The sequence below is a fragment of the Salvelinus namaycush genome, chromosome 9 (assembly GCF_016432855.1).
Source record: "Salvelinus namaycush isolate Seneca chromosome 9, SaNama_1.0, whole genome shotgun sequence".
Taxonomy (NCBI): domain Eukaryota; kingdom Metazoa; phylum Chordata; class Actinopteri; order Salmoniformes; family Salmonidae; genus Salvelinus; species Salvelinus namaycush.
This window is the reverse complement of record NC_052315.1, coordinates 31,729,743-31,743,632: the sequence shown is the minus strand read 5'-3', so window position 1 is coordinate 31,743,632 and position 13,890 is coordinate 31,729,743. Positions and strand designations below refer to the sequence as shown.

Here is a 13,890-nt window from a genome sequence, read left to right as displayed (position 1 = left end):
TAGATTGTTAAACGGTACCTAGATTGTTAAACGGTACCTAGCTTGTTAAACGGTACCTAGCTTGTTAAACGGTACCTAGATTGTTAGGGGGGTTGCGTCTTTGTTTTTGCCTTTTTTGCTTTTCTTTTGAGCCTACTGATAGAAGAAAGAATAAAAATAATCTGAAGTCCACAGTGGTAATTTATGGACAGTGTGTGCCTGTGTGTGTTTGACTCAGTATAATAAACTGCAGAAGTCTTGCAACATTTATGACAGCGTTTCTGAGCCTGGTGTTAGAGACTAGAGACACTGGAGCGGTTATTTATAGAACAGGCGCACAGACAATGCTTTGTACACTGAGTATACCAAACATTAGGAACACCTTCCCAATATTGAGTTGCACACCCTTTCGCCCTCAGAACAGCCTCTGTGTCGGGGCATGGACTCTACAAGGTGTCAAAAGCGTTCCACAGGGATGCTGGCCCATATTGACTCCCACAGTTGTGTCAAGTTACACACGGGAAACACACGGGAAACACACGGGAAACACACGGGAAACACACGGGAAACACACGGAAACACACGGGAAACACACGGAAACACACGGGAAACTGGGGGCGTGAAAAAAATAGCAGTGTTGCAGTTCTTGACACAAACCGGTGCGCCTGGCACCTACTAACATACCCTGTTCAAAGGCACTTAAATATTTTGTCTAGCCCATTTACACTCTGAATGGCACACATACACAATCCATGTCTCAATTGTCTCAAGGTTTAAAAATCCTTATCTAACCTGTCTCCTCCCCTTAATCTACACTGATTGAAGTGGATTTAACAAGTGACATCAATAAGGGATCATAGCTCTCACTTGGATTCACCTGGTCAGTCTATGTCATGTTTTGTATATTTTAATACAACACAGGACCAATTTCATATGGAATGAGTGACAGCTGGTTGAAGGAGACAGATTGAATTGTGGGGGATCAGGGATGGTGAATCTAGAGAACACACCAAATCGGGGGGTGAGAGAGGATGGACTGGGGGCTGAACATCATTAACTCCTGTCCGCTCCCGAGTGGCGCAGCGGTCAAAGGCACTGCATCTCAGTGCTAGAGGCATCACTACAGACCCTGGTTTGATTCCAGGCTGTATCACAACTGGCTGTGACTGGGAGTCCCATAGGGCGGTGCACAATTGGCCCAGCGTCGTCCGGGTTTTGCCGGTGTACGCCGTCATTGTAAATAAGAATTTGTTCTTAACTGACTTGCCTAGTTAAATAAAATAAATAAATAAATAAAATGTTCTACTGGGGATGAGGCTTCTGTTGAATCTCTCTTGACTGAAACACAACACAAGATCTCCCTCTAGTGGTGAGATACAGCCACAGCAGGGTGATAGATTTGATTTTTATTTTGTCACAAGCACAGGGTCGCAGATGTAGTTGCAGTGTACAGTGAAATACTTAAGCTCAGTGCAGGTGTGAATGAAACAATAATATTAATAATAAAATAATAATAATATGGTAGGAATAGTGGTGGCTATTCAGTATGATAAATGTCCATTGGGCTGTGGGCAGGGTAGATGTCTGTTGAGGGGGGATGTCCAATGGGGAAGCAGAAAAGGGTGGGTGGGGGGGGCTGACTAGTGGTGGCTATTCAGCAGCCTCATGATCTGGGGGTAGAAGCCAGTCTGTTCGTTTTAGCCATGCTGCTCCTGTACTGCCCGCATCTGAGTGATGGAAATGGGGAGAACAGGCCGTGGCTCGAATGGCTGAGGTCCCTGATGATCCTAACATCAGCCACTCCTGCCCTGTCCTGCAACGAGCCTGAACCAGGAATGGAGTCAATTCAGTTTGCAATTCATTTTCTGAATTCCCTCTCTAGTTCCTTGTGTGTGACTGGTAGTGTGTGTCCATGTTCCCTCAGGAGTGGACGACGGAGCAGACATCCCCAGGGAGATGGTGACAGGGATCTATGAGAGGACCCAGCAGAGGGAGCTACGCTCCAACGAAGACCACGTCACCTACGTCAGCCGTGTGGAACAGTCCATACTGGGCATGAAGACTGTGAGTGTGTTGTGTGACTGAGAGAGAGATAGAAAGAGAGATTGGTGTATGTGTGTGTGTGTGTGTGAGATAGTGAGAGAGATAGAGAGAGTGGAGTCTGTGTGTGTGTTTACCCAATGGTTTACAGTTGAAGTCGGAAATTTACATACACCTTAGCCAAATACATTTAAACTCAGTTTTTCACAATTCCTGACATTTAATCCGAGTAAAAATTCCCTGTCTTAGGTCATTTAGTATCACCACTTTATTTTAAGAATGTGAAATGTCAGAATAATAGTAGAGAGAATTATTTATTTACATTTTTATTTCTTTCATCACATTCCCAGTGGGTCAGAAGTTTACATCCACTCAATTAGTATTTGTTAGCATTGCCTTTCAATTGTTTAACTTAGGTCAAACATTTCGGGTAGCCTTCCACAAGCTTCCTGCAATAAGTTGGGTGAATTTTGTCCCATTCCTCCTGACAGAGCTGGTGTAACTGAGTCAGGTTTGTAGGCATCCTTGCTCGCACACGCTTTTTCAGTTCTGCCCACAAATTTTCTATAGGATTGAGGTCAGGGCTTTGTGATGGCCACTCCAATACCTTGACTTTGTTGTCCTTAAGCCATTTTGCCACAACTTTGGATGTATGCTTGGGGTAATTGTCCATTTGGAAGACCCATTTGCGACCAAGCTTTATCTTCCAGACGGTTGTCTTGAGATGTTGCTTCAATATATCCACATAATTTTCCTGCCTCATGATGCCATCTATTTTGTGAAGTGCACCAATCTCTCCTGCAGCAAAGCACCCCCACAACATGATGCTGCCACACCCGTGCTTTACGGTTGGGATTGTGTTCCCCCTTGTGTGCCCCCTTTTTCCATAACGATGGTCATTATGGCCAAACATTTTCTATTTTTGTTTCATCAGACCACAGGACATTTCTCCAAAAAGTACAATCTTTGTCCCCATGTGCAGTTGCAAACCGTAGTCTGGCTTTTTATGGCGGTTTTGGAGCAGTTGCTTCTTCCTTGCTGAGCGGCCTTTCAGGTTATGTCGATACAGGACTCGTTTTACTGTGGATATAGATACTTTTGTACCTGTTTCCTCCAGCATCTTCACAAGGTCCTTTGCTGTTGTTCTGGGATTGATTTGCACTTTTCGCACCAAAGTACGTTCATCTCTAGGAGACAGAACGCGTCTCCTTCCTGAGCAGTATGACGGCTGCGTGGTCCCATGGTGTTTATACTTGCGTACTATTGTTTGTACAGGTGAATGTGGTACCTTCAGGTGTTTGGAAATTGCTCCCAAGGATGAACCAGACTTGTGGAGGTCTACAATTTTTTTTCTGAGGTCTTGGCTGATTTCTTTTGATTTTCCCATGATGTCAAGCAAAGAGGCACTGAGTTTGAAGGTAGGCCTTGAAATACATCCACAGGTACACCTCCAATTGACTCAAATTATGTCAATTAGCCTATCAGAAGCTTCTAAAGCCATGACAGAATTTTCTGGAATTTCCCAAGCTGTTTAAAGGCACAGTCAACTTAGTGTTTGTAAACTTCTGACCACTGGAATTGTGATACAGTGAATTATAAATGAAATAATCTGTCTGTAAACAATTGTTGGAAAAAATACTTGTGTCATGCACAAAGTAGATGTCCTAACCGACTTGACAAAACTATAGTTTGTTAACAAGACATTTGTGGAGTGGTTGAAAAAATGAGTTTTAATGACTCCAACCTAAGTGTATGTAAACTTCCGACTTCAACTGTATGTGTGTGTGTGTGTGTTTTTCTGTAGATCCTGTCTGTCCCCCACCGTAGGCTGGTCTGCTGCTGTCGTTTGTTCGAGGTGGCAGACTTCAACAAACCTCTGAAACAGAAACTGGCCAACACCCAAAGAGAGGTGTTCCTTTTCAACGACCTCATACTGGTGAGAACACACACGCGCACACACACGCGCACACATGGACACATGCACACACACACCCACACGTTAAAGCATGACTAGTGTTTATTTATGTGATAATGCCCGAGAAGCTGGTGTTTGGAGGATATATTGGCACTGGTGTTGTTAGGCCTGGCAAACCGTGCCAATATATCCTCCAAACACCGGCTTCTCGGGCATTATCACTTTTATACAACGGTACCAACAAAATCAAATAATGATTTTCATTAAAAACGTTATTCTGATGAATTTATTCATACTTTTCTTCCTTCCACAAGATATAGTCCCAAAACAAATCTAGGGTTGCTAAACAAGCCGGCTGGTCGTTCGTTCTATTGGTTCGGTTGCCAGAGATGCGACCCAGTTGTTCAGTCTTTTTGTTCTGTTTCTATGGACACGACCCAGTCTTTCGTTCTAAATCAGGGGTCACCAACCTTTTCTGAGTCAAGATCACTTTCTGAGTCAAAATGTATGCCGAGATCTACCGCTCTGATTTTTTTATTAACATGACTTAAAAAATGTAAGCCTATGCAACATTAACCAATTAAAACAGTTCTGTAGCAATGAGGTTGGTGCAGTAAGCTGTAGGCCGGTTACGAATCCCGCCGAGGATGGTGCCTCTTCCCGTTCGGGCGGCGCTCGGCGGTCGTCGTCTCCGGCCTACTAGCTGCCACCGATCCCCTTTTCTGTTTTCATTTAGGTTTGTCTAATTGGTTACACCTGTTTTGTGTTTAGGGTTAGTGTGTTATTTAAACCCAGTTGGCCCGCCGACTTTTGTGCGGGCTTGTTATTCTGTTTTTTGTGGTGGTGATTTATATAGTGGATTCTGTCCTAATTTATGTTGGACTGTATTTTTTGACGCGCCCTTTGTTGTGTGGCGTAGCCGTCTCATAGATTATTTCTGGTTGAAATAATAAATATCCACTTGCTCGGAACTACCCTGCTCTCTGCACCTGACTCCTTCATTTCACCATAGGAATTGTGACAAGGCCCAATACATTATCACCGCATACTGGCTTTGCTTGAATTTACCTGCCAATGCATTGTCATTCAGGACATTTTTTTAAATTATATTTCAAATCTTGAGGTAGGCTATATGATCACACCGGTAATAGATACATTGTTCTATTACTTGTGAAGCACAGCTGAGTGAACATACATTTAAATAATTTGCTTTTTATTTTACTGGGCTGATGGTGGCTGCATCTGATGGTCAGTCTCAGGGAGGGAGCAGCAGACTGAGGGTCCGTCTCTCAACATCCCTCCGCTCTCCCTTTCCTCCACTGACACTGACCAAAAAGGGACACTCTTCCAGCTGATGGCGAAACTCGAGTCGCACCGCATTATTTCTGCCTCATGCAGAAATTCATGTTGTTACTCCTATGAACAGAGAAATTTAAATATTCCTTGATATTAAAAATGACCCAAGCCGCTAATAATAACAACAACGCAAGCCTATAGATACACTTTCCTACTCATTCATTACTGCTGCACTGCTTGTTGTAGCGCTGAGTGGAAATAGGAAGAACGCGCATTTTATGGGTTATAAAAGTGTTGAATACAAAGTGTTGTAAGTGCTGAGTGAGAACTTAAACATGAACTCACTCATAAAAACAGCAGCTCTTTGCTGTATTCGTTGACAGTCTCTCTAGTCATGGTTTTAAACGTTTTGAAATCTCACAGTATCAATTTTGCCGTAGCTTTCTTTTACGCCTCCTACGTTACTGCAGAGTTGGTCATCTGAGCAATCTGATTGGCCAGCGGTACGCGTAGAGCACTTGATTTCCTCTCCAGGCCCACCGGGAAGGCAGAGTTTGTACCTTCAGACACATGAAATGGTAACAGTTTTCCTACCCGGCGCCCAGGGATGCACCTACCACCAACAGCGCGAGACTAATAAAACTAATTAGGAACACAAAGGCTTTTTCGTTGGGTTTATTACAGAAATGTTTGGCGATCGACTAGAAATGCCTTGGATATCGACTAGAAATGGCTTGGAGATCGACTCGTTGGTGACCACTGTTCTAAATGTTCCATTGCCATACTGGCTGGCAACGTTCTTATGGCTTGCTTGATAGTTAGCCAACTACGGCTAATTTACAGTCACGTCAAACAGTGCAGACAGAATAACAACAGTAGCTGCATTTGTTTAAGCTGTTTTCTAGTGATATTTATTTGGATACATCCATAATAATGAGCTAATGAGGCACGATTTCGCCTGGCATAGAAAATGTACTCTCTGTTAGGACACTAACGTTATTCAGAGGAGCTAACCAACAGCACAAGTAACACAATCACTTCAAACTGAAGCTGGATAGACTGCAAACTAGCTGCACTTCGTTTCGTTTGACCTTTTTCAATTGACATTTCTTTGTATATATCCATAAAAATGATGCCAGCTGATTCATGATTTCGACTGGCTGAAACCGCTTCCTGCCTCTCGTCCCGACTCCCGACCCCAACACGTTCATTTCCATGGGACAGTTGGAGATCGAATTTGAATATTGAAACAATGTTGCAAATGTCAGAGAGACAGATAGCAAGGTTTATACAAATGTTCGCTGTTGAAAACTAAATGTTAGTCTAAAAGAAATGTGAGATAAAGTCTAGATGCTTTTTAAAGTGGAGATCAAGTTCATTTAATTGTCTGGCTGGGCTGATGAGACAGTCATAGATTTAGCCGGTGAAAATTTGTGGAATAGACACCGGCTGGAATGCGCTTTTAACCAATCAGCATTCAGGATTAGAACCACTTGTTGTATACGTGTGTGTGTGTGTGTGTGTGTGTGTGTGTGTGTGTGTGTGTGTGTGTGTGTGTGTGTGTGTGTGTGTGTGTGTGTGTGTGTGCGCTCACTGTATGGCTTATGTCCATTCTGTTGTCTCCTCACACAGATCCTGAAGCTGTGTCCAAAGAAGAAGACTTCTGCTTCCTACACCTTCTGTAAAGCCATGGGTCTACTGGGCATGCAGTTTCACCTCTTCAGCAATGATTGTAACTACTATAACTACTACAACTTGCTACTACTACTATAACTACTCTACTACTACTACTCTACTATTGCTACTACTACTACAACTACTACTACACTACTACTACTACTAGTAGCTCCCGAATGGTGCAATGGTCTAAGGCACTGCATCTCAGTGCTAGAGGTGTCACTACAGACCCTGGTTCAATGCTGGGCTGGATCACAACCGGCCGTGATCGGGAGTCTGATAGGGCGGCGCACAATTGGCTCAGCGTTGTCCGGGTTAGGGGAGGGTTTGGCCGGGATAGGCCGTCATTGTAAAATAAGAATTTGTTCTTAACTGACTTGCCTAGTTAAATAAAGGTTAATAAAAAAAATACAAATATTACTATCACTACTACTACTCTATTATTATTATTACTACTACTAATCTACTACTCTACTACTTCTACTCTACTATTATTACTACTACTACTACTTTACTACTACTACTACTCTATGATTATTATTACTACTACTAATCTACTACTCTACTACTTCTACTCTACTATTATTACTACTACTACTACTACTTTACTACTACTACTACTACTACTATTACTACTATTACTACTACTACTACTACTACTACTACTACTACTTTACTACTACTACTACTACTACTATTACTACTAATACTTATACTCTACTATTATTACTACTACTACTACTACGACTACTACTACTACTACGTTACTACTATTACTACTACTACTACTGCTACTCTACTAGTATTATCACTACGGCTACTCTACTACTACCACTACTATGCTACTACGATTACTACTACTACTACTACTACTCTACTATTATTATCACTACTACTACTCTACTACTACTACCACTACTCTGCTACTACTATTACTATTACTACTACTACTACTACTACTCTACTACTTCTACTCTACTATTATTATCACTACGGCTACTCTACTACCACCACTACTTTGCTACTACCATTACTACTACTACTACTACTACTCTACTACTACTACCACTACTCTGCTACTACTATTACTATTACTACTACTACTACTACTACTACTCTACTACTTCTACTCTACTATTATTATTACTACTGCTACTAAGACTACTTTACCGCTATTACTACTACTACTGCTACTACTATTACTATTACTACTACTCTACTATTATTATCACTACTACTACTCTACTACTACCACTACTATGCTACTACGGTTACTACTACTACTACTCTACTATTATTATCACTACTACTACTCTACTACTACTACCACTACTCTGCTACTACTATTACTATTACTATTACTACTAGTACTACTACTACTCTACTACTTCTACTCTACTATTATTATCACTACGGCTACTCTACTACCACCACTACTTTGCTACTACCATTACTACTACTACTACTACTACTCTACTACTACTACCACTACTCTGCTACTACTATTACTATTACTACTACTACTACTACTACTACTCTACTACTTCTACTCTACTATTATTATTACTACTGCTACTAAGACTACTTTACCGCTATTACTACTACTGCTACTACTATTACTATTACTACTACTCTACTATTATTATCACTACTACTACTCTACTACTACCACTACTATGCTACTACGATTACTATTACTACTACTACTAATAATCTACTACTACTACTACTACTACTACACGACATCTACTACTACTACTGCTCTACTACCACTACTACTACACCACTACTACTACTACTAATACTACTACTCTACTGTTATTACTACCACTATTACTACTACTACTACTCTACTATTAGTATTATTACTACTACTACTACTACCACTACTCTGCTACTACTACTTCTGCTACTACTACTACTACTACTACTACTACTACTACTACTACTACTACTACTACTATTACTACTACTCTACTACACCTACACCTACTACTACTCTACTATTATTATTACTACTCTACTACTGATACTACTATTGCTACTACTACTACTATTATTACTGCTACTACTATTGCTACTACTACTATTACTACTCTACTACTGCTACTACTATTGCTACTACTACTACTCTGCTACTACTATTATTACTACTCTACTATTATTATTACTACTACTACTACTACTACTACTACTACTCTACTACTGCTATTACTATTATTACTACTACTAGTACTACTAATATACTACTACTAGTACTACTACTACTCTACTATTATTACTACTACTCTACTACTACTGCTACTATTGCTACTACTACTACTACTACTACTACTATACTACTACTACTACTACTTCTGCTACTGCCACTACTACTACTCTGCTACTCCTACTACTAATCCGCTACTACCACTACTACTAGTACTACTACCACTACTCTACTATTATTACTACTACTACTACTACTACTCTAAAAGTACTGCTACTACTACTAGTACTACTACTACTCTACTACTACTACTACTACTACTACTACTACTACTATACTATGCTATTACACTGTACTGCTCCATACATAGCTAACTATGAGCAGTGACATTGTCTGTCCAGTGTCCTACTATGCCCATGACATCGCCATTCTAGTTACATAGCTAACTGTTTTTGTGTGTGTGTGTGTGTGTCCAGACTATGCTCATGGCATCACCATGTTGAGTCCGTTCTCTTCAGAGAAGAAGCAGCTGGTGAGTTTCTGCTCCCCCAGCGGAGAGGAGCTCAGGAATTTCACAGAGGAGCTACGTGAGTCCATCACTGAGGTCAACGAGATGGAGCAGATACACATCCAATGTGAGCACACACGCATACGCACGCATGCACACCACACACACACACACACACACACGCATAAGCACGCACGCCACACGCACGCACGCACACCACACGCACACACAAGCAGGCTCTTTATGTAATTATATGGTCATATCTCGCTGTCTGTAGGGGAGCTGGAGCGAGAACAGGGGGTGCAGACTCACACCCCCCACACCAATGGAGGACAGATGGACACACTCAGTCGACACACAGGATCGCCCACTGGTAACAAACACAAAGTTAGCGACTAGCATCCACACATCATGCTGTGTCTCTGAGTGTCACTTGTGTGTTTCTCCCCTCAGCTCAGCAAGATCTGTATGACAAGACTGGCAACAACACTGTGGAGGTGAGTCACATACACACTCTGCCTCAGGTAAGTGTATGTGTGTTAGCAAAGATGCACACAGGCGAGGAGTAGGGAGACCCTCCTCAGCTCCCTCCAGCTCTGTGTGCCTCATAGCAACACAGCTGTTTAGCCATCAGCCTTCTGCTAACAGAGACCAGTAATTAGCTATTAGCCACCTGCCAATGCACGGTTATCTATTAGCTATTAGCCTCCTGCTAGTAGGGAGTTAGCTATTAGCCTCCTGCTAACACAACATCTGCCTGCCAGCCATCATAAGCTTTTCTAAGCCCTGCTGGCTTGCTAGAAAACCATCTCCATAGCAAGACTCAGAGTTAATGTACGTGTGTGTCTGTGTATGCATGCACATGTATGACTCAAGCCCAGTTCCTCCGCTCTAAATACCCTCTCTACAGACCTAGCAGCCCCAACCCCTAACTCTTAGTCAGTCCTTTAGCATTGCATATCTCTGTATTGGGGAGACACCATGCCCTCTGTGTCATCTCCCCCCACACACTCATCCCTCTCCACACACACACACTCCTCCTCCTCCACACACGCACGCAAACTCACACCCACCCACTGGAGCCCAAATGTTGACCTTGAAACGTCCTTCCACACAAACACAGGTGTGTCTCTGGGCTGGTGTGTGTGTTAGCATGCGCTCGCTCCCTGCATGCCTGCATGCTGCCAGTGTATCTAACCCACCAGAGGGCTGCTGTAGGCTGCATTCAGGCTGGTAACTCCTCATGCCATTCTCTGGCTGTTTCTAAACTAGGTGTCAATTCACAATAGGCTGCTGCAGACCTACCACATGACCCAGCCCAGCCCTGATAGGCTGCTCCAGACCTACCATGTGACCAGTCCTGACTCCACCCAACTGGCTCTGGCAGCACCAGCCATGCTAAGTGCCACCCACCCCGGAGAGTTCCGCCCAGACACCCTCATCCAATGCCAGCAGATCGTCAAGGTGATCGTCATGGACCAGAGCGGCCGTGGGAGAATGGAAGCTTTCCTCAACCAAGGAAGCCCCGCCTCCCACCACCGCCTCATCCAATCAGCGATGTCCACGCCAGTACGGGTCAGAGAGGGATCTGAGCCCCCTCTGCCTCCCCCTCCTCCCCCCTACAACCACCCCCACCAGTACTGCCCCCCCGACTCCCCCTGCCCTCTCTCACACACCCTGCCTCACCCCCTCCGCAGACGCAACTCTAGTGGCTCCCGCAGCCTCGTCTGACATATCAACCCCTCACCCCTGACCCTACCACACCGTATCATGCACCCTCTGACCTTTTGTTAAATAGCCATGTACTGTATTGGTGAAACACACACAACACAAACACTCATAGACAAAGATAGAGAAAAGGTGAGACGAGGAAGGGAGGAAGAGAAAGCGGGCGGGAAGGAAGTCGGCTGAGAGAAAGGGAATAAGCCGATAAAGCGAGTGGGAGATAATGGAGAGGATTCAAATCAATATAAAATCAAAGTAATCTAATGATTTCATGTGTATTTTTGAATAGGATGTCATTTTGACAACATTTCTAAACAGAGATTTTCTAATCGTACAGCTCTTGTGACACAGTGTCATCTGTACATATCTATATCTGTTCCTGACTTTAGAAAGAACGATTTAGGATGCCCCCTCTCACCCCCTGATCCCTGACTCTAACCCTGCCCTTATGTCACACAGCTGATGGAACACACAGATCTCCTCCATGTGTGGAGCTGTCTGGACATGGAGACAGGTCACCTCAATGACATCATCAACATCATCTAGGGTTTTAGCCCTCCTCTTTAGCACACTATGTTTTGGTGATGTGTGGTAAAATATGATAATGAGATGCTTATAATACTTTTGATCGTGAAGAAGTGAGTATGTCAGAGTAGCAGGGAGGGACGAAGTGAGTATGTCAGAGTAGCAGGGAGGGAAGAAGTGAGTATGTCAGAGTAGCAGGGAGGGAAGAAGTGAGTATGTCAGAGTAGCAGGGAGGGAAGAAGTGAGTATGTCAGAGTAGCAGGGAGGGAAGAAGTGAGTATGTCAGAGTAGCAGGGAGGGAAGAAGTGAGTATGTCAGAGTAGCAGGGAGGGAAGAAGTGAGTATGTCAGAGTAGCAGGGAGGGAAGAAGTGAGTATGTCAGAGTAGCAGGGAGGGAAGAAGTGAGTATGTCAGAGTAGCAGGGAGGGAAGAAGTGAGTATGTCAGAGTAGCAGGGAGGGAAGACTGTTTCTCCTAACTCCTGGCTTATAGATGATTACAATCTGTATTTCTATTCGTAATGTCTGACTTCTACCCTGATTATCATATCTGCGTGTGCATGTGTGTTGAGAGTATGAGGGTCTGCCAGTGTATGTGCGTGTGAAAGGGTGTGTCTGTGTGTGCTTCTTTGCATGTGTGTGCGAATACCATTGATCTATTCTCTGAGGTTTTGCTACACTGGTCCAAGCCTCACACTCAGGAATATACCAGTACTGACGACAAACTGTTCAACATTCTAACTTATTGTTTGATCAGTAATAACATGAACATTGTATGTTATTAACTGGTAATGTTCTAACGTTATATCTAATTTGTCCTGTTGAATATTCAATCTCACTTTCTGAATCCCTAAAGGGTTAACTATTACCCATTCTCACCTGTTCTCCACTGGACTGCATGTCACATAGGAATGTATATACACACACAGTACACACACATGCACACACAGAGTGTTAAACCACAAAATTACTTATTAAGTATGTTTATCAGAATATTGAATATGTTTCATTATTATTATTATAGAGTGTTGTTACATCTCTTCCTTCCCTTCCCCTCTCTCTGAGGGCTGTGACATGTGGTGACCCACTGAGGCTGATCTTCTTCGTGTTGCACCATATTATTAGAGTATATCGGAATACTGGATATGTGCACAGTATATAGGTGGTATATATATATATAAAATGTAAAAGGAATGGACGGACTGCCGATGTGTGTATTTGTACAGAGAGGTGGAAATCTATTTGTTTTTCAGATTATGGGGGCAACAGCACCCCACTGTTACCACGAGAGACACACACAGAGATGATGACACATTATCATAATTAGAGCTCTGTGTAAAGGGCTATACTGTAGCTATGATCACACTAGCGTTAGCATTAGCTAGATGGTTTAGTGGAAAACAAGCAGGAGTCATAGTAGACATTTTAGCATGTTCTAAAGCCCTAACATATCACCCTAACCCTGAGTCTGGCTCGCCTGTCCTGCATCCATCTTGGAGATGTCTTACACTGTTGAAGAGAGCACCTGTGCACCGTCACATTAAGTATTTACTAAGATATCATGTTTATAACAATTACAGTGTTTACTAATGGAATATTTCTAAAGGTTTCTGTTTGAAGAGAATTACATAATAAAGTAGTTTGTACTCTGCCTTGAGCCCTGGGTCCTGTCTGTCTGTTTGTGTGTGTGAAAGGTTTGCCTGCCGACATGACTTAGCACCTCTGAACAGTGTCGGCAGTCAATCTCTTTTGTGTTCACACAGCAAAGACTTTGGAAGTCCTCAGCCTTGTTAAAATACTCCAAACCAGAAGGTGGCAGTAGCGTTGTTTGGCAATGCATATCCATGCGTATTGGTTATGGTCACAATTCTATATTTGTAGAAGGCCCCCAGATTTAGCTTTTTTTTTGTTGGCTCCAAGTCAAGTCACTCCAAGTCCAAGTAATTTTTTTTGTTGGCTCCAAGTGCTTTCTGATTGGCTCCAAGTCAAGCTGTTGGCCACTGACAAGCATTGCATAG

At 42.9% G+C, this 13,890-nt stretch overlaps 1 protein-coding gene across 2 annotated transcripts in view; it reads left to right on the top strand.

Annotated features, from left to right (window-relative positions):
• LOC120053955 (IQ motif and SEC7 domain-containing protein 3-like) overlaps positions 1-13,529 on the top strand; it is a 45,204-nt gene extending 31,675 nt beyond the window's left edge. Inside the window, exons 9-15 of one of the 2 annotated variants that reach the window (XM_039001285.1) lie at positions 1,904-2,043; positions 3,824-3,955; positions 6,863-6,962; positions 9,593-9,751; positions 9,902-9,997; positions 10,078-10,121; positions 10,897-13,529. In XM_039001285.1, coding sequence (XP_038857213.1) covers positions 1,904-2,043; positions 3,824-3,955; positions 6,863-6,962; positions 9,593-9,751; positions 9,902-9,997; positions 10,078-10,121; positions 10,897-11,355 — 1,130 coding nt within the window. In that variant the 3' untranslated portion in view covers positions 11,356-13,529. The remainder of the gene's footprint in view (positions 1-1,903; positions 2,044-3,823; positions 3,956-6,862; positions 6,963-9,592; positions 9,752-9,901; positions 9,998-10,077; positions 10,122-10,896) is intronic. The other variant, XM_039001287.1, reaches the window with a different exon arrangement.
• Positions 13,530-13,890: the final 361 nt, after the last annotated feature.